This window comes from Coregonus clupeaformis, unplaced genomic scaffold, assembly GCF_020615455.1.
Source record: "Coregonus clupeaformis isolate EN_2021a unplaced genomic scaffold, ASM2061545v1 scaf0858, whole genome shotgun sequence".
In the NCBI taxonomy this organism is placed as follows: Eukaryota; Metazoa; Chordata; class Actinopteri; order Salmoniformes; family Salmonidae; genus Coregonus; species Coregonus clupeaformis.
In genome coordinates this window covers 193571-215000 of record NW_025534313.1, presented here as the reverse complement: position 1 = coordinate 215000, position 21430 = coordinate 193571, and the positions used below count along the sequence as shown (strand labels likewise).

General features: G+C 44.8%; 1 protein-coding gene across 1 annotated transcript in view; it reads right to left on the bottom strand.

Annotated features, from left to right (window-relative positions):
* The window catches only part of LOC121538663 (sodium/glucose cotransporter 5), a gene marked incomplete at its 3' end in the record, with an annotated part of 29973 nt that extends 10084 nt beyond the window's left edge, over positions 1-19889 (bottom strand). Inside the window, exons 1-4 of the mRNA XM_045216932.1 lie at positions 19232-19889; positions 16070-16141; positions 15717-15821; positions 14167-14230 (exon numbers count right to left, since the gene is read on the bottom strand). Coding sequence (XP_045072867.1) covers positions 14167-14230; positions 15717-15821; positions 16070-16141; positions 19232-19342 — 352 coding nt within the window. The remainder of the gene's footprint in view (positions 1-14166; positions 14231-15716; positions 15822-16069; positions 16142-19231) is intronic.
* Positions 19890-21430: the final 1541 nt, after the last annotated feature.

Here is a 21430-nt window from a genome sequence, read left to right as displayed (position 1 = left end):
CGAGATACATCCACCTGACTCTCACAGAAAGACGTAGCAAAACGAGATATATCCACCTGACTCTCACAGAAAGACGTAGCAAAACGAGATATATCCACCTGCCTCTCACAGAAAGACGTAGCAAAACGAGATATATCCACCTGACTCTCACAGAAAGACGTAGCAAAACGAGATATATCCACCTGACTCTCACAGAAAGACGTAGCAAAACGAGATATATCCACCTGACTCTCACAGAAAGACGTAGCAAAACGAGATATATCCACCTGACTCTCACAGAAAGACGTAGCAAAACGAGATATATCCACCTGACTCTCACAGAAAGACGTAGCAAAACGAGATATATCCACCTGACTCTCACAGAAATATGTTGCAAAACGAGATATATCCACCTGACTCTCACAGAAAGATGTTGCAAAACGAGATATATCCACCTGACTCTCACAGAAAGATGTAGCAAAACGAGATATATCCACCTGACTCTCACAGAAAGACGTAGCAAAATGAGATATATCCACCTGACTCTCACAGAAAGACGTAGCAAAACGAGATATATCCACCTGACTCTCACAGAAAGACGTAGCAAAACGAGATATATCCACCTGACTCTCACAGAAAGACGTAGCAAAACGAGATATATCCACCTGACTCTCACAGAAAGACGTTGCAAAACGAGATATATCCACCTGACTCTCACAGAAAGACGTAGCAAAACGAGATATATCCACCTGACTCTCACAGAAAGACGTAGCAAAACGAGATATATCCACCTGACTCTCACAGAAAGACGTAGCAAAACGAGATATATCCACCTGACTCTCACAGAAAGACGTAGCAAAACGAGATATATCCACCTGACTCTCACAGAAAGACGTAGCAAAACGAGATATATCCACCTGACTCTCACAGAAAGACGTTGCAAAACGAGATATATCCACCTGACTCTCACAGAAAGACGTAGCAAAACGAGATATATCCACCTGACTCTCACAGAAAGACGTAGCAAAACGAGATATATCCACCTGACTCTCACAGAAAGACGTAGCAAAACGAGATATATCCACCTGACTCTCACAGAAAGACGTAGCAAAACGAGATATATCCACCTGACTCTCATGAAAGACGTAGCAAAACGAGATATATCCACCTGACTCTCACAGAAAGACGTAGCAAAACGAGATATATCCACCTGACTCTCACAGAAAGACGTAGCAAAACGAGATATATCCACCTGACTCTCACAGAAAGACGTAGCAAAACGAGATATATCCACCTGACTCTCACAGAAAGACGTAGCAAAACAAGATGTATCCACCTGACTCTCACAGAAAGACGTAGCAAAACGAGATGTATCCACCTGACTCTCACAGAAAGACGTAGCAAAATGAGATATATCCACCCGACTCTCACAGTAAGACGTAGCAAAACGAGATATATCCACCTGACTCTCACAGAAAGATGTAGCAAAACGAGATATATCCACCTGACTCTCACAGAAAGACGTAGCAAAACGAGATACATCCACCTGACTCTCACAGAAAGACGTAGCAAAACGAGATATATCCACCTGACTCTCACAGAAAGACGTAGCAAAACGAGATATATCCACCTGACTCTCACAAAAAGATGTTGCAAAACGAGATATATCCACCTGACTCTCACAGAAAGACGTAGCAAAACGAGATATATCCACCCGACTCTCACAGAAAGACGTAGCAAAACGAGATATATCCACCTGACTCTCACAGAAAGACGTAGCAAAATGAGATATATCCACCTGACTCTCACAGAAAGACGTAGCAAAACGAGATATATCCACCTGACTCTCACAGAAAGACGTAGCAAAACGAGATATATCCACCTGACTCTCACAGAAAGACGTAGCAAAACGAGAGATATATCCACCTGACTCTCACAGAAAGACGTAGCAAAACGAGATATATCCACCTGACTCTCACAGAAAGATGTAGCAAAACGAGATATATCCACCCGACTCTCACAGAAAGACGTAGCAAAACTAGATATATCCACCTGACTCTCACAGAAAGACGTAGCAAAACGAGATATATCCACCTGACTCTCACAGAAAGACGTAGCAAAACGAGATATATCCACCTGACTCTCACAGAAAGACGTAGCAAAACGAGATATATCCACCTGACTCTCACAGAAAGACGTAGCAAAACGAGATATATCCACCTGACTCTCACAGAAAGACGTAGCAAAACGAGATATATCCACCTGACTCTCACAGAAAGACGTAGCAAAACGAGATATATCCACCTGACTCTCACAGAAAGACGTTGCAAAACGAGATATATCCACCTGACTCTCACAGAAAGACGTAGCAAAACGAGATATATCCACCTGACTCTCACAGAAAGACGTAGCAAAACGAGATATATCCACCTGACTCTCACAGAAAGACGTAGCAAAACGAGATATATCCACCTGACTCTCACAGAAAGACGTAGCAAAACGAGATATATCCACCTGACTCTCATAGAAAGATGTAGCAAAACGAGATATATCCACCTGACTCTCACAGAAAGACGTAGCAAAACAAGATATATCCACCTGACTCTCACAGAAAGACGTAGCAAAACGAGATATATCCACCTGACTCTCACAGAAAGACGTAGCAAAACGAGATATATCCACCTGACTCTCACAGAAAGACGTAGCAAAACGAGATGTATCCACCTGACTCTCACAAAAATATGTTGCAAAACGAGATATATCCACCTGACTCTCACAGAAAGATGTTGCAAAAACGAGATATATCCACCTGACTCTCACAGAAAGATGTAGCAAAACGAGATATATCCACCTGACTCTCACAGAAAGACGTAGCAAAATGAGATATATCCACCTGACTCTCACAGAAAGACGTAGCAAAACGAGATATATCCACCTGACTCTCACAGAAAGACGTAGCAAAACGAGATATATCCACCTGACTCTCACAGAAAGACGTAGCAAAACGAGATATATCCACCTGACTCTCACAGAAAGACGTTGCAAAACGAGATATATCCACCTGACTCTCACAGAAAGACGTAGCAAAACGAGATATATCCACCTGACTCTCACAGAAAGACGTAGCAAAACGAGATATATCCACCTGACTCTCACAGAAAGACGTAGCAAAACGAGATATATCCACCTGACTCTCACAGAAAGACGTAGCAAAACGAGATATATCCACCTGACTCTCACAGAAAGACGTAGCAAAACGAGATATATCCACCTGACTCTCACAGAAAGACGTTGCAAAACGAGATATATCCACCTGACTCTCACAGAAAGACGTAGCAAAACGAGATATATCCACCTGACTCTCACAGAAAGACGTAGCAAAACGAGATATATCCACCTGACTCTCACAGAAAGACGTAGCAAAACGAGATATATCCACCTGACTCTCACAGAAAGACGTAGCAAAACGAGATATATCCACCTGACTCTCATAGAAAGACGTAGCAAAACGAGATATATCCACCTGACTCTCACAGAAAGACGTAGCAAAACGAGATATATCCACCTGACTCTCACAGAAAGACGTAGCAAAACGAGATATATCCACCTGACTCTCACAGAAAGACGTAGCAAAACGAGATATATCCACCTGACTCTCACAGAAAGACGTAGCAAAACAAGATGTATCCACCTGACTCTCACAGAAAGACGTAGCAAAACGAGATGTATCCACCTGACTCTCACAGAAAGACGTAGCAAAATGAGATATATCCACCCGACTCTCACAGTAAGACGTAGCAAAACGAGATATATCCACCTGACTCTCACAGAAAGATGTAGCAAAACGAGATATATCCACCTGACTCTCACAGAAAGACGTAGCAAAACGAGATACATCCACCTGACTCTCACAGAAAGACGTAGCAAAACGAGATATATCCACCTGACTCTCACAGAAAGACGTAGCAAAACGAGATATATCCACCTGACTCTCACAAAAAGATGTTGCAAAACGAGATATATCCACCTGACTCTCACAGAAAGACGTAGCAAAACGAGATATATCCACCCGACTCTCACAGAAAGACGTAGCAAAACGAGATATATCCACCTGACTCTCACAGAAAGACGTAGCAAAATGAGATATATCCACCTGACTCTCACAGAAAGACGTAGCAAAACGAGATATATCCACCTGACTCTCACAGAAAGACGTAGCAAAACGAGATATATCCACCTGACTCTCACAGAAAGACGTAGCAAAACGAGATATATCCACCTGACTCTCACAGAAAGACGTAGCAAAACGAGATATATCCACCTGACTCTCACAGAAAGATGTAGCAAAACGAGATATATCCACCCGACTCTCACAGAAAGACGTAGCAAAACTAGATATATCCACCTGACTCTCACAGAAAGACGTAGCAAAACGAGATATATCCACCTGACTCTCACAGAAAGACGTAGCAAAACGAGATATATCCACCTGACTCTCACAGAAAGACGTAGCAAAACGAGATATATCCACCTGACTCTCACAGAAAGACGTAGCAAAACGAGATATATCCACCTGACTCTCACAGAAAGACGTAGCAAAACGAGATATATCCACCTGACTCTCACAGAAAGACGTAGCAAAACGAGATATATCCACCTGACTCTCACAGAAAGACGTTGCAAAACGAGATATATCCACCTGACTCTCACAGAAAGACGTAGCAAAACGAGATATATCCACCTGACTCTCACAGAAAGACGTAGCAAAACGAGATATATCCACCTGACTCTCACAGAAAGACGTAGCAAAACGAGATATATCCACCTGACTCTCACAGAAAGACGTAGCAAAACGAGATATATCCACCTGACTCTCATAGAAAGATGTAGCAAAACGAGATATATCCACCTGACTCTCACAGAAAGACGTAGCAAAACAAGATATATCCACCTGACTCTCACAGAAAGACGTAGCAAAACGAGATATATCCACCTGACTCTCACAGAAAGACGTAGCAAAACGAGATATATCCACCTGACTCTCACAGAAAGACGTAGCAAAACGAGATGTATCCACCTGACTCTCACAGAAAGACGTAGCAAAACGAGATGTATCCACCTGACTCTCACAGAAAGACGTAGCAAAATGAGATATATCCACCCGACTCTCACAGTAAGACGTAGCAAAACGAGATATATCCACCTGACTCTCACAGAAAGATGTAGCAAAACGAGATATATCCACCTGACTCTCACAGAAAGACGTAGCAAAACGAGATACATCCACCTGACTCTCACAGAAAGACGTAGCAAAAACGAGATATATCCACCTGACTCTCACAGAAAGACGTAGCAAAACGAGATATATCCACCCGACTCTCACAGAAAGACGTAGCAAAACGAGATATATCCACCTGACTCTCACAGAAAGACGTAGCAAAACGAGATATATCCACCTGACTCTCACAGAAAGACGTAGCAAAACGAGATATATCCACCTGACTCTCACAGAAAGACGTAGCAAAACGAGATATATCCACCTGACTCTCACAGAAAGACGTAGCAAAACGAGATATATCCACCTGACTCTCACAGAAAGACGTAGCAAAACGAGATATATCCACCTGACTCTCACAGAAAGACGTAGCAAAACGAGATATATCCACCTGACTCTTACAGAAAGACGTAGAAAAACGAGATATATCCACCTGACTCTCACAGAAAGACGTAGCAAAACGAGATATATCCACCTGACTCTCACAGAAAGACGTAGCAAAACGAGATATATCCACCTGACTCTCACAGAAAGACGTAGCAAAACGAGATATATCCACCTGACTCTCACAGAAAGACGTAGCAAAACGAGATATATCCACCTGACTCTCACAGAAAGACGTAGCAAAACGAGATATATCCACCTGACTCTCACAGAAAGACGTAGCAAAACGAGATATATCCACCCGACTCTCACAGAAAGACGTAGCAAAACGAGATATATCCACCTGACTCTCACAGAAAGACGTAGCAAAACGAGATATATCCACCTGACTCTCACAGAAAGACGTAGCAAAACGAGATATATCCACCTGACTCTCACAGAAAGACGTAGCAAAACGAGAGTATATCCACCTGACTCTCACAGAAAGACGTAGCAAAACGAGATATATCCACCTGACTCTCACAGAAAGACGTAGCAAAACGAGATATATCCACCTGACTCTCACAGAAAGACGTAGCAAAACGAGATATATCCACCTGACTCTTACAGAAAGACGTAGCAAAACGAGATATATCCACCTGACTCTCACAGAAAGACGTAGCAAAACGAGATATATCCACCTGACTCTCACAGAAAGACGTAGCAAAACGAGATATATCCACCTGACTCTCACAGAAAGACGTAGCAAAACTAGATATATCCACCCGACTCTCACAGAAAGACGTAGCAAAACGAGATATATCCACCTGACTCTCACAGAAAGATGTAGCAAAACGAGATATATCCACCTGACTCTCACAGAAAGACGTAGCAAAAACGAGATATATCCACCTGACTCTCACAAAAAGATGTTGCACTGCCAGGTTGTACACAGTCAAATGTGACTAATAATTACATGTTTAATAAAGAACTGTACAAATAATACATTTGTGACATCAATATTTACAAATATATCTATATTTAAAAATGAATCAATACAGTTCATATGAGATCTGGGCTCTGGTCAACTGTAGTACAATATATAGGGAATAGGGTACCATTTGGGACCAGACCCAACTCAAACCAAACACAACAGCATGAGGCCAGACCATTTGGGACCAGACCCAACTCAAACCAAACACTACAGCATGAGGCCAGACCATTTGGGACCAAATGTTTGGTTTGAGATGGGTCTGGTCCCAAATGGTCTGGCCTCATGCTGTAGTGTTTGGTTTGAGTTGGGTCTGGTCCCAAATGGTCTGGCCTCATGCTGTAGTGTTTGGTTTGAGTTGGGTCTGGTCCCAAATGGTTTAGCCTCATGCTGTAGTGTTTGGTTTGAGTTGGGTCTGGTCCCAAATGGTCTGGCCTCATGCTGTAGTGTTTGATTTGAGTTGGGTCTGGTCCCAAATGGTCTGGCCTCATGCTGTTGTGTTTGGTTTGAGTTGGGTCTGGTCCCAAATGGTCTGGCCTCATGCTGTAGTGTTTGGTTTGAGTTGGGTCTGGTCCCAAATGGTCTGGCCTCATGCTGTAGTGTTTGGTTTGAGTTGGGTCTGGTCACAAATGGTCTGGCCTCATGCTGTAGTGTTTGGTTTGAGTTGGGTCTGGTCCCAAATGGTCTGGCCTCATGCTGTAGTGTTTAGTTTGAGTTGGGTCTGGTCCAAATGGTCTGGCCTCATGCTGTAGTGTTTGGTTTGAGTTGGGTCTGGTCCCAAATGGTCTGGCCTGATGCTGTAGTGTTTGATTTGAGTTGGGTCTGGTCCCAAATGGTCTGGCCTCATGCTGTAGTGTTTGGTTTGAGTTGGGTCTGGTCCCAAATGGTCTGGCCTCATGCTGTAGTGTTTAGTTTGAGTTGGGTCTGGTCCCAAATGGTCTGGCCTCATGCTGTAGTGTTTGGTTTGAGTTGGGTCTGGTCCCAAATGGTCTGGCCTGATGCTGTAGTGTTTGATTTGAGTTGGGTCTGGTCCCAAATGGTCTGGCCTCATGCTGTAGTGTTTGGTTTGAGTTGGGTCTGGTCCCAAATGGTTTAGCCTCATGCTGTAGTGTTTGGTTTGAGTTGGGTCTGGTCCCAAATGGTCTGGCCTCATGCTGTAGTGTTTGGTTTGAGTTGGGTCTGGTCCCAAATGGTCTGGCCTGATGCTGTAGTGTTTGATTTGAGTTGGGTCTGGTCCCAAATGGTCTGGCCTCATGCTGTAGTGTTTGGTTTGAGTTGGGTCTGGTCCCAAATGGTCTGGCCTCATGCTGTAGTGTTTGGTTTGAGTTGGGTCTGGTCCCAAATGGTCTGGCCTGATGCTGTAGTGTTTGATTTGAGTTGGGTCTGGTCCCAAATGGTCTGGCCTCATGCTGTAGTGTTTGGTTTGAGTTGGGTCTGGTCCCAAATGGTCTGGCCTCATGCTGTAGTGTTTGGTTTGAGTTGGGTCTGGTCCCAAATGGTCTGGCCTCATGCTGTAGTGTTTAGTTTGAGTTGGGTCTGGTCCCAAATGGTCTGGCCTCATGCTGTAGTGTTTGGTTTGAGTTGGGTCTGGTCCCAAATGGTCTGGCCTCATGCTGTAGTGTTTGGTTTGAGTTGGGTCTGGTCCCAAATGGTCTGGCCTCATGCTGTAGTGTTTGGTTTGAGTTGGGTCTGGTCCCAAATGGTCTGGCCTCATGCTGTAGTGTTTGGTTTGAGTTGGGTCTGGTCCCAAATGGTCTGGCCTCATGCTGTAGTGTTTGGTTTGAGTTGGGTCAGGTCCCAAATGGTCTGGCCTAATGCTGTAGTGTTTGGTTTGAGTTGGGTCTGGTCCCAAATGGTCTGGCCTGATGCTGTAGTGTTTAGTTTGAGTTGGGTCTGGTCCCAAATGGTCTGGCCTCATGCTGTAGTGTTTGGTTTGAGTTGGGTCTGGTCCCAAATGGTCTGGCCTCATGCTGTAGTGTTTGGTTTGAGTTGGGTCTGGTCCCAAATGGTCTGGCCTCATGCTGTAGTGTTTGGTTTGAGTTGGGTCTGGTCCCAAATGGTCTGGCCTCATGCTGTAGTGTTTGGTTTGAGTTGGGTCTGGTCCCAAATGGTCTGGCCTCATGCTGTAGTGTTTGGTTTGAGTTGGGTCTGGTCCCAAATGGTCTGGCCTCATGCTGTAGTGTTTGGTTTGAGTTGGGTCTGGTCCCAAATGGTCTGGCCTGATGCTGTAGTGTTTAGTTTGAGTTGGGTCTGGTCCCAAATGGTCTGGCCTCATGCTGTAGTGTTTGGTCCTGTCTTCTCTGTCTGTCTGTCTGCTACGTGTTGCTTGTCCTATGTTTCTCTGTCTGTGTGCTACGTGTTGCTTGTCCTATGTTTCTCTGTCTGTGTGCTACGTGTTGCTTGTCCTATGTTTCTCTGTCTGTGTGCTACGTGTTGCTTGTCCTATGTTTCTCTGTCTGTGTGCTACGTGTTGCTTGTCCTATGTTTCTCTGTCTGTGTGCTACGTGTTGCTTGTCCTATGTTTCTCTGTCTGTGTGCTACGTGTTGCTTGTCCTATGTTTCTCTGTCTGTGTGCTACGTGTTGCTTGTCCTATGTTTCTCTGTCTGTGTGCTACGTGTTGCTTGTCCTATGTTTCTCTGTCTGTGTGCTACGTGTTGCTTGTCCTATGTTTCTCTGTCTGTGTGCTACGTGTTGCTTGTCCTATGTTTCTCTGTCTGTGTGCTACGTGTTGCTTGTCCTATGTTTCTCTGTCTGTGTGCTACGTGTTGCTTGTCCTATGTTACTCTGTCTGTCTGCTATGTGTTGCTTGTCCTATGTTTCTCTGTCTGTGTGCTACGTGTTGCTTGTCCTATGTTTCTCTGTCTGTGTGCTACGTGTTGCTTGTCCTATGTTTCTCTGTCTGTGTGCTACGTGTTGCTTGTCCTATGTTTCTCTGTCTGTGTGCTACGTGTTGCTTGTCCTATGTTTCTCTGTCTGTGTGCTCGTGTTGCTTGTCCTATGTTTCTCTGTCTGTGTGCTACGTGTTGCTTGTCCTATGTTTCTCTGTCTGTGTGCTACGTGTTGCTTGTCCTATGTTTCTCTGTCTGTGTGCTACGTGTTGCTTGTCCTATGTTTCTCTGTCTGTGTGCTACGTGTTGCTTGTCCTATGTTTCTCTGTCTGTGTGCTACGTGTTGCTTGTCCTATGTTACTCTGTCTGTCTGCTACGTGTTGCTTGTCCTATGTTTCTCTGTCTGTGTGCTACGTGTTGCTTGTCCTATGTTTCTCTGTCTGTGTGCTACGTGTTGCTTGTCCTATGTTTCTCTGTCTGTGTGCTACGTGTTGCTTGTCCTATGTTTCTCTGTCTGTGTGCTACGTGTTGCTTGTCCTATGTTACTCTGTCTGTGTGCTACGTGTTGCTTGTCCTATGTTTCTCTGTCTGTGTGCTACGTGTTGCTTGTCATATGTTACTCTGTCTGTCTGCTACGTGTTGCTTGTCCTATGTTACTCTGTCTGTGTGCTACGTGTTGCTTGTCCTATGTTACTCTGTCTGCGTGCTACGTGTTGCTTGTCCTATGTTACTCTCTCTGAGTGCTACGTGTTGCTTGTCCTATGTTTCTCCGTCTGTGTGCTACGTGTTGCTTGTCCTATGTTTCTCTGTCTGTGTGCTACGTGTTGCTTGTCCTATGTTACTCTGTCTGTCTGCTACGTGTTGCTTGTCCTATGTTTCTCTGTCTGTGTGCTACGTGTTGCTTGTCCTATGTTTCTCTGTCTGTGTGCTACGTGTTGCTTGTCCTATGTTTCTCTGTCTGTGTGCTACGTGTTGCTTGTCCTGTGTTTCTCTGTCTGTCTGCTACGTGTTGCTTGTCCTGTGTTTCTCTGTCTGTGTGCTACGTGTTGCTTGTCCTATGTTTCTCTGTCTGTGTGCTACGTGTTGCTTGTCCTATGTTTCTCTGTCTGTGTGCTACGTGTTGCTTGTCCTATGTTTCTCTGTCTGTGTGCTACGTGTTGCTTGTCCTATGTTTCTCTGTCTGTCTGCTACGTGTTGCTTGTCCTATGTTTCTCTGTCTGTCTGCTACGTGTTGCTTGTCCTGTGTTTCTCTGTCTGTGTGCTACGTGTTGCTTGTCCTATGTTTCTCTGTCTGTGTGCTACGTGTTGCTTGTCCTATGTTTCTCTGTCTGTGTGCTACGTGTTGCTTGTCCTATGTTTCTCTGTCTGTGTGCTACGTGTTGCTTGTCCTATGTTTCTCTGTCTGTGTGCTACGTGTTGCTTGTCCTATGTTACTCTGTCTGTGTGCTACGTGTTGCTTGTCCTATGTTTCTCTGTCTGTGTGCTACGTGTTGCTTGTCCTATGTTACTCTGTCTGTCTGCTACGTGTTGCTTGTCCTATGTTACTCTGTCTGTGTGCTACGTGTTGCTTGTCCTATGTTACTCTGTCTGCGTGCTACGTGTTGCTTGTCCTATGTTACTCTGTCTGAGTGCTACGTGTTGCTTGTCCTATGTTTCTCCGTCTGTGTGCTACGTGTTGCTTGTCCTATGTTTCTCTGTCTGTGTGCTACGTGTTGCTTGTCCTATGTTACTCTGTCTGTCTGCTACGTGTTGCTTGTCCTATGTTTCTCTGTCTGTGTGCTACGTGTTGCTTGTCCTATGTTTCTCTGTCTGTGTGCTACGTGTTGCTTGTCCTATGTTTCTCTGTCTGTGTGCTACGTGTTGCTTGTCCTGTGTTTCTCTGTCTGTCTGCTACGTGTTGCTTGTCCTGTGTTTCTCTGTCTGTGTGCTACGTGTTGCTTGTCCTATGTTTCTCTGTCTGTGTGCTACGTGTTGCTTGTCCTATGTTTATCTGTCTGTGTGCTACGTGTTGCTTGTCCTATGTTTCTCTGTCTGTGTGCTACGTGTTGCTTGTCCTATGTTTCTCTGTCTGTCTGCTACGTGTTGCTTGTCCTATGTTTCTCTGTCTGTCTGCTACGTGTTGCTTGTCCTGTGTTTCTCTGTCTGTGTGCTACGTGTTGCTTGTCCTATGTTTCTCTGTCTGTGTGCTACGTGTTGCTTGTCCTATGTTTCTCTGTCTGTGTGCTACGTGTTGCTTGTCCTATGTTTCTCTGTCTGTGTGCTACGTGTTGCTTGTCCTATGTTACTCTGCATGATGTTCACTGCTCATTGTTTGTCTGTATTGTAATGGTTTTTAATAACCTTCCCAGGGACTGTGGTTGAAAATTAGCCGGCTGGCTGAAACACTATCGCCACTTCAACATCATCTAATCACATCTGCTTAGTCTAATAGAGTGACAACTAAAAGATACCTACAACTATTTAGTCCAATCAACGGAAACTAAATATGATGTGACTATCCATGGTTCTGATTTCTGTGTAGTGCGTGTGTGTGTGTGTGTGTGTGTGTGTGTGTGTGTGTGTGTTCGTGCATGTAGAAAAACCTGTTGACTCCCCCTACTTGTAGAGAAACACCAATGATATCCTCCTGTCTTTCATGTAGACTCCCCCTACTAGTAGAGAAACACCAATGATATCCTCCTGTCTTTCATGTTGACTCCCCCTACTAGTAGAGAAACACCAATGATATCCTCCTGTCTTTCATGTTGACTCCCCCTACTAGTAGAGAAACACCAATGACATCCTCCTGTCTTTCATGTTGACTCCCCCTACTAGTAGAGAAACACCAATGATATCCTCCTGTCTTTCATGTTGACTCACCCTACTAGTAGAGAAACACCAATGATATCCTCCTGTCTTTCATGTTGACTCCCCTACTAGTAGAGAAACACCAATGATATCCTCCTGTCTTTCATGTTGACTCCCCCTACTAGTAGAGAAACACCAATGATATCCTCCTGTCTTTCATGTTGACTCCCCCTACTAGTAGAGAAACACCAATGATATCCTCCTGTCTTTCATGTTGACTCACCCTACTAGTAGAGAAACACCAATGATATCCTCCTGTCTTTCATGTTGACTCCCCCTACTAGTAGAGAAACACCAATGATATCCTCCTGTCTTTCATGTTGACTCACCCTACTAGTAGAGAAACACCAATGATATCCTCCTGTCTTTCATGTTGACTCCCCCTACTAGTAGAGAAACACCAATGATATCCTCCTGTCTTTCATGTTGACTCCCCCTACTAGTAGAGAAACACCAATGATATCCTCCTGTCTTTCATGTTGACTCCCCCTACTAGTAGAGAAACACCAATGATATCCTCCTGTCTTTCATGTTGACTCCCCCTACTTGTAGAGAAACACCAATGATATCCTCCTGTCTTTCATGTTGACTCCCCCTACTAGTAGAGAAACACCAATGATATCCTCCTGTCTTTCATGTTGACTCCCCCTACTAGTAGAGAAACACCAATGATATCCTCCTGTCTTTCATGTTGACTCCCCCTACTAGTAGAGAAACACCAATGATATCCTCCTGTCTTTCATGTTGACTCCCCCTACTGGTAGAGAAACACCAATGATATCCTCCTGTCTTTCATGTTGACTCCCCCTACTAGTAGAGAAACACCAATGATATCCTCCTGTCTTTCATGTTGACTCCCCCTACTAGTAGAGAAACACCAATGATATCCTCCTGTCTTTCATGTTGACTCCCCCTACTAGTAGAGAAACACCAATGATATCCTCCTGTCTTTCATGTTGACTCCCCCTACTAGTAGAGAAACACCAATGATATCCTCCTGTCTTTCATGTTGACTCCCCTACTAGTAGAGAAACACCAATGATATCCTCCTGTCTTTCATGTTGACTCCCCCTACTAGTAGAGAAACACCAATGATATCCTCCTGTCTTTCATGTTGACTCCCCCTACTAGTAGAGAAACACCAATGATATCCTCCTGTCTTTCATGTTGACTCCCCCTACTAGTAGAGAAACACCAATGATATCCTCCTGTCTTTCATGTTGACTCCCCCTACTAGTAGAGAAACACCAATGATATCCTCCTGTCTTTCATGTTGACTCCCCCTACTAGTAGAGAAACACCAATGATATCCTCCTGTCTTTCATGTTGACTCCCCCTACTAGTAGAGAAACACCAATGATATCCTCCTGTCTTTCATGTTGACTCCCCCTACTAGTAGAGAAACACCAATGATATCCTCCTGTCTTTCATGTTGATGAAACGGTCTATCACTCTGTCACACGCTCTTAGTTGTTGTTGTCCTCGGCTACCTGGCTATAATGCTCGCTAGCCGAACTTCCATTCAGCAATGTATGAATGAATGGTTGGATCAGAATCGCCGTTATAATCATTCGCCAGTACGAAGAATTAAAGTCCAAAATCCCTATCTCCATCCATGGCTCATTTAGGAAAGGGACCATTTGAGCTCGCTAGCTAGCTAGCCACCGGAGGAGAACAACACAAGGAGATGGAACAATTCAAGTTGTTTCTGTCGATGCCGTTTCTCTCTTGATGCGATGTGAAAGGGCTGAAGCCAAATCCTTCCCTGGACACTTTGTTTTTGGTGTGCCAGGACCATTCACAGTTGAGCTCAACGCTGATTGGCTAATTTCTATACTTTCTTTAAATCATGGGAGGCCAAACGCTCGCTGGCTTCCCTTGCCTTCAATGCTACGGGCGGCAACAACGTCATCCTCTTTAGGACCAGACAGCATCAGATAGAGGGGCTAGACATAGAGACAGGGGTGCTGTTAGATACATTCAATACTTATTTACCACCATAATTTGCAAATAAATTTATTAAAAATTCCTACAATGTGATTTTCTGGATTTTTTTTCTCTCATTTTGTCTGTCATAGTTGACGTGTACCTATGATGAAAATTACAGGCCTCTCTCATCTTTTTAAGTGGGAGAACTTGGACCATTGGTCTCATCTTTTTAAGTGGGAGAACTTGGACCATTGGTCTCATCTTTTTAAGTGGGAGAACTTGGACCATTGGTCTCATCTTTTTAAGTGGGAGAACTTGGACCATTGGTCTCATCTTTTTAAGTGGGAGAACTTGGACCATTGGTCTCATCTTTTTAAGTGGGAGAACTTGGACCATTGGTCTCATCTTTTTAAGTGGGAGAACTTGGACCATTGGTGGCTGACTAAATACTTTTCCCCCACTGTAACTGTGTGTGTAACTGTGTGTGTAACTGTGTGTAACTGTGTGTGTAACTGTGTGTAACTGTGTGTAACTGTGTGTATAACTGTGTGTAACTGTGTGTAACTGTGTGTATAACTGTGTGTGTAACTGTGTGTATAACTGTGTGTAACTGTGTGTAACTGTGTGTGTAACTGTGTGTATAACTGTGTGTAACTGTGTGTAACTGTGTGTGTAACTGTGTGTGTAACTGTGTGTAACTGTGTGTGTAACTGTGTGTAACTGTGTGTAACTGTGTGTGTAACTGTGTGTAACTGTGTGTGTAACTGTGTGTAACTGTGTGTAACTGTGTGTAACTGTGTGTGTAACTGTGTGTAACTGTGTGTAACTGTGTGTGTAACTGTGTGTAACTGTGTGTGTAACTGTGTGTAACTGTGTGTAACTGTGTGTATAACTGTGTGTAACTGTGTGTAACTGTGTGTAACTGTGTGTGTAACTGTGTGTAACTGTGTGTAACTGTGTGTGTGTGTAACTGTGTGTATAACTGTGTGTGTAACTGTGTGTGTAACTGTGTGTATAACTGTGTGTGTAACTGTGTGTGTAACTGTGTGTAACTGTGTGTGTAACTGTGTGTAACTGTGTGTATAACTGTGTGTAACTGTGTGTAACTGTGTGTAACTGTGTGTATAACTGTGTATAACTGTGTGTAACTGTGTGTAACTGTGTGTGTGTGTAACTGTGTGTAACTGTGTGTATAACTGTGTGTAACTGTGTGTAACTGTGTGTATAACTGTGTGTAACTGTGTGTAACTGTGTGTATAACTGTGTGTAACTGTGTGTAACTGTGTGTATAACTGTGTATAACTGTGTGTAACTGTGTGTAACTGTGTGTATAACTGTGTATAACTGTGTGTAACTGTGTGTAACTGTGTGTGTGTGTAACTGTGTGTAACTGTGTGTGTAACTGTGTGTAACCGTGTGTAACTGTGTGTGTAACTGTGTGTAACTGTGTGTGTAACTGTGTGTGTAACTGTGTGTGTAACTGTGTGTGTAACTGTGTCTTACATTCCATTCGAAGCCAGCCACAGCGATGCCTCCAGCGGCTCCAGTTCCTGCCAGACCGATGAACAGACCAGAGCCCTCGCTACTGGCAAACAGAGAGGCTCCGATCTACACATAAACACAGACACACACACACAGACACACACACACACACACACACACAGACACACAGACACACAGACACACACACACACACACACACACACACACAACTGGTAAACAGAGAGGCTCCGATCTTCCACAAGAAGTGCAGGAAAGGCATGACTTTTTGAGATCAACAGCAGATGTAACAGACTGTGAGATTGACCCACTCACCGGCCAAACAGATACACACACACTCTCCCAGTCAGACTCACCGGCCACCAGGCCATGTCTCTCCCAGCCAGGAAGTATCCACTCAGTGTGTTCCTGCTGACCCTGCACGACGACTGACAGACACACCAGACAGAGGTCCATAGTTACACAGAGTTCCATAGTTACACAGAGTCACACACCAGACAGAGTTCCATAGTTACACAGAGTTCCATAGTTACACAGAGTCACACACCAGACAGAGTTCCATAGTTACACAGAGTCACACACCAGACAGAGTTCCATAGTTACACAGAGTCACACACACCAGACAGAGTTCCATAGTTACACAGAGTCACACACACCAGACAGAGTTCCATAGTTACACAGAGTCACACACCAGACAGAGTTCCATAGTTACACAGAGTCACACACCAGACAGAGTTCCATAGTTACACAGAGTCACACACCAGACAGAGTTCCATAGTTACACAGAGTCACACACCAGACAGAGTTCCATAGTTACACAGAGTCACACACCAGACAGAGTTCCATAGTTACACAGAGTCACACACCAGACAGAGTATATATATACACATATATACAACATCCAAACAAACTAAATCCTCCACTACAGAGTTGTCTTAGTAGTAACAGTTACTTATTAAGTAACACCATTAGTTACCAATCCTCCACTATAACTATTAACAGCATTGGCTAGCATGACCAACTCTACACCAGACAGACAGACACATCGTTAAAGAGACAGACAGTACCACAGTAGTTTCACCCAGAGACAGACAGACACATGGTTAAAGAGACAGACAGACACATGGTTAAAGAGACAGACAGACACATGGTTAAAGAGACAGACAGACACATGGTTAAAGAGACAGACAGACACATGGTTAAAGAGACAGACAGACACATGGTTAAAGAGACAGACAGTACCACAGTAGTCTCACCCAGAGACAGACAGACACATGGTTAAAGAGACAGACAGACACATGGTTAAAGAGACAGACAGTACCACAGTAATCTCACCCAGAGACAGACAGACACATGGTTAAAGAGACAGACAGACACATGGTTAAAGAGACAGACAGTACCACAGTAGTCTCACCCAGAGACAGACAGACACATGGTTAAAGAGACAGACAGACACATGGTTAAAGAGACAGACAGGACCACAGTAGTCTCACCCAGAGACAGACAGACACATGGTTAAAGAGACAGACAGACACATGGTTAAAGAGACAGACACATGGTTAAAGAGACAGACAGACACATGGTTAAAGAGACAGACAGGACCACAGTAGTCTCACCCAGAGACAGACAGGCACATGGTTAAAGAGACAGACAGACACATGGTTAAAGAGACAGACAGACACATGGTTAAAGAGACAGACAGACACATGGTTAAAGATACAGACAGTACCACAGTAATCTCACCCAGAGACAGACAGACACATGGTTAAAGAGACAGACAGACACATGGTTAAAGAGACAGACAGACACATGGTTAAAGAGACAGACAGTACCACAGTAGTCTCACCCAGAGACAGACAGACACATGGTTAAAGAGACAGACAGACACATGGTTAAAGAGACAGACAGTATGACAGTAGTCTCACCCAGAGACAGACAGACACATGGTTAAAGAGACAGACAGTATGACAGTAGTCTCACCCAGAGACAGACAGACACATGGTTAAAGAGACAGACAGACACATGGTTAAAGAGACAGACAGACACATGGTTAAAGGGACAGACAGACACATGGTTAAAGAGACAGACAGACACATGGTTAAAGGGACAGACAGGACCACAGTAGTCTCACCCAGAGACAGACAGACACATGGTTAAAGAGACAGACAGACACATGGTTAAAGAGACAGACAGACACATGGTTAAAGGGACAGACAGGACCACAGTAGTCTCACCCAGAGACAGACAGACACATGGTTAAAGAGACAGACAGACACATGGTTAAAGAGACAGACAGACACATGGTTAAAGAGACAGACAGTATGACAGTAGTCTCACCCAGAGACAGACAGACACATGGTTAAAGAGACAGACAGACACATGGTTAAAGAGACAGACAGACACATGGTTAAAGAGACAGACAGACACATGGTTAAAGAGACAGACACATGGTTAAAGAGACAGACAGACACATGGTTAAAGAGACAGACAGACACATGGTTAAAGAGACAGACAGACACATGGTTAAAGGGACAGACAGGACCACACCAGTCTCACCCAGAGACAGACAGACACATGGTTAAAGGGACAGACAGGACCACACCAGTCTCACCCAGAGACAGACAGACACATGGTTAAAGAGACAGACAGTATGACAGTAGTCTCACCCAGAGACAGACAGACACATGGTTAAAGAGACAGACAGACACATGGTTAAAGAGACAGACAGTATGACAGTAGTCTCACCCAGAGACAGACAGACACATGGTTAAAGAGACAGACAGTATGACAGTAGTCTCACCCAGAGACAGACAGACACATGGTTAAAGAGACAGACAGTACCACAGTAGTCTCACCCAGAGACAGACAGACACATGGTTAAAGAGACAGACAGACACATGGTTAAAGAGACAGACAGACACATGGTTAAAGGGACAGACAGGACCACAGTAGTCTCACCCAGAGACAGACAGACACATGGTTAAAGGGACAGACAGGACCACACCAGTCTCACCCAGAGACAGACAGACACATGGTTAAAGAGACAGACAGTATCACAGTAGTCTCACCCAGAGACAGACAGACACATGGTTAAAGAGACAGACAGACACATGGTTAAAGAGACAGACAGTATGACAGTAGTCTCACCCAGAGACAGACAGACACATGGTTAAAGAGACAGACAGTATGACAGTAGTCTCACCCAGAGACAGACAGACACATGGTTAAAGAGACAGACAGTACCACAGTAGTCTCACCCAGAGACAGACAGACACATGGTTAAAGAGACAGACAGACACATGGTTAAAGAGACAGACAGACACATGGTTAAAGGGACAGACAGGACCACAGTAGTCTCACCCAGAGACAGACAGACACATGGTTAAAGAGACAGACAGACACATGGTTAAAGAGACAGACAGACACATGGTTAAAGAGACAGACAGTATGACAGTAGTCTCACCCAGAGACAGACAGACACATGGTTAAAGAGACAGACAGTATGACAGTAGTCTCACCCAGATGCCGACAGCTACGTTGAGCAGGAAGTAAGCGGCGATGATGATGATGTCAGAGATACTGAAGGACTGGGACAGAGCAAAGAACTGGGTGGTGGAGTTTGACGCCATCACTGAACACACACACACACACACACACACTAACTTACTGACCGCGGCTACACACTCTTAGCTCTAACACACACCTAACCCTAACAAACACCTAACACTAACACACACCTACTGGACTCATACATTAACTCTGACCATTAACCCTCCACACTAACACATACACACACTGTTCACTAACCTTAAACCTGACCACTGCTTCACACACTGTTCACTAACCCTAAACCTGGACCCCTGCTTCACACACTGTTCACTAACCCTAAACCTGGACCCCTGCTTCACACACTGTTCACTAACCCTAAACCTGGACCCCTGCTTCACACACTGTTCACTAACCCTAAACCTGACCACTGCTTCACACACTGTTCACTAACCCTAAACCTGGACCCCTGCTTCACTCACACTGTTCACTAACCCTAAACCTGGACCCCTGCTTCACTCACACTGTTCACTAACCCTAAACCTGGACCCCTGCTTCACTCACACTGTTCACTAACCCTAAACCTGACCACTGCTGCACTCACACTGTTCACTAACCCTAAACCTGACCACTGCTGCACTCACACCATGGAGAATGAGTAGAAGAAAGAGAGAGAGAGAGAGAGAGAGAGAGAGAGAGAGAGAGAGAGAGAGAGAGAGAGAGCAGAGAGAGAGAGAGAGAGAGAGACAGAGAGAGAGAGAGACAGAGAGAGAGAGAGAGAGAGAGAGAGAGAGAGAGAGACGAGAGAGAGAGAGAGAGAGAGAGAGAGAGAGAGAGAGAGAGAGAGAGAGAGAGACAGAGAGAGAGAGAGAGAGAGAGAGAGAGAGAGACAGAGAGAGAGAGAGACAGAGAGAGAGAGAGACAGAGAGAGAGAGAGACAGAGAGAGAGAGAGACAGAGAGAGAGAGAGAGAGAGAGAGAGAGAGAGACAGAGAGAGAGAGAGACAGAGAGAGAGAGAGAACAGGGGCAGGCCTGTGTGTGATTTGATGATTAAACACCTCTGCTAATGTGTGTGTGTTTAGAGGGACACGCTGACACGCTGCCTGCTGGCTGGGGGATAATGGAGTGGGTTGTAGGTCACATGGGAAGCTGTTGTGAGCAGAGTGGACCCAGGCCAAACACCCTCAACACCCTCTCACCACGCTGCCTGCTGGCTGGGGGATAATGGAGTGGGTTGTAGGTCACATGGGAAGCTGTTGTGAGCAGAGTGGACCCAGGCCAAACACCCTCAACACCCTCTCACCAAAGGTCAGCAGACAAACACATCGAGGGTCAATCATCAACAGCCTTTAACACAATCATTAGCTTTCTAACTCATTCTAACAAACTCACTGCCTGTCCGACAGCACACCTTAGTGTGTGTGTGTGTGTGTGTGTCTGTTGTGTGTGAGTGTGTGTGTGTCTGGTGTGTGCGTGTGTATCTGGTGTGTGTGTGTGTATCTGGTGTGTGTGTGTGTGTGTGTATCTGGTGTGTGTGTGTGCGTGTGTATCTGGTGTGTGTGTGTCTGGTGTGTGTGTATCTGGTGTGTGTGTGTGTGTGTGTGTGTATCTGGTGTGTGTAAAGTGCTGTGGTCAGACATCCGTTGGTCAGGTGTTTTTTAGCGAGAGAAACAGATGGTGGCGTCTCTATGACGTCAAACACACACACCGTAGACACACACACACACTCTGCCATCCCCATCAATCACACACACCGTAGAAAAACACACACACACACACACACACACTCTGCCATCCCCATCAATCACACACACCGTAGAAAAACACACACACACACACTCTGCCATCCCCATCAATCACACACACCGTAGAAAAACACACACACACACACTCTGCCATCCCCATCAATCACACACACCGTAGAAAAACACACACACACACCATAGACACACACACACCATAGAGACACACACACCATAGAGACACACACACACACACACCAGACACACACACACCATAGAGACACACACACACCATAGAGACACACACACACACACACCAGAGACACACAAACACCATAGAGACACACACACCATAGAGACACACACACACACACACACCATAGACACAAACACACCACACACCATAGAGACACACACACACACACCATA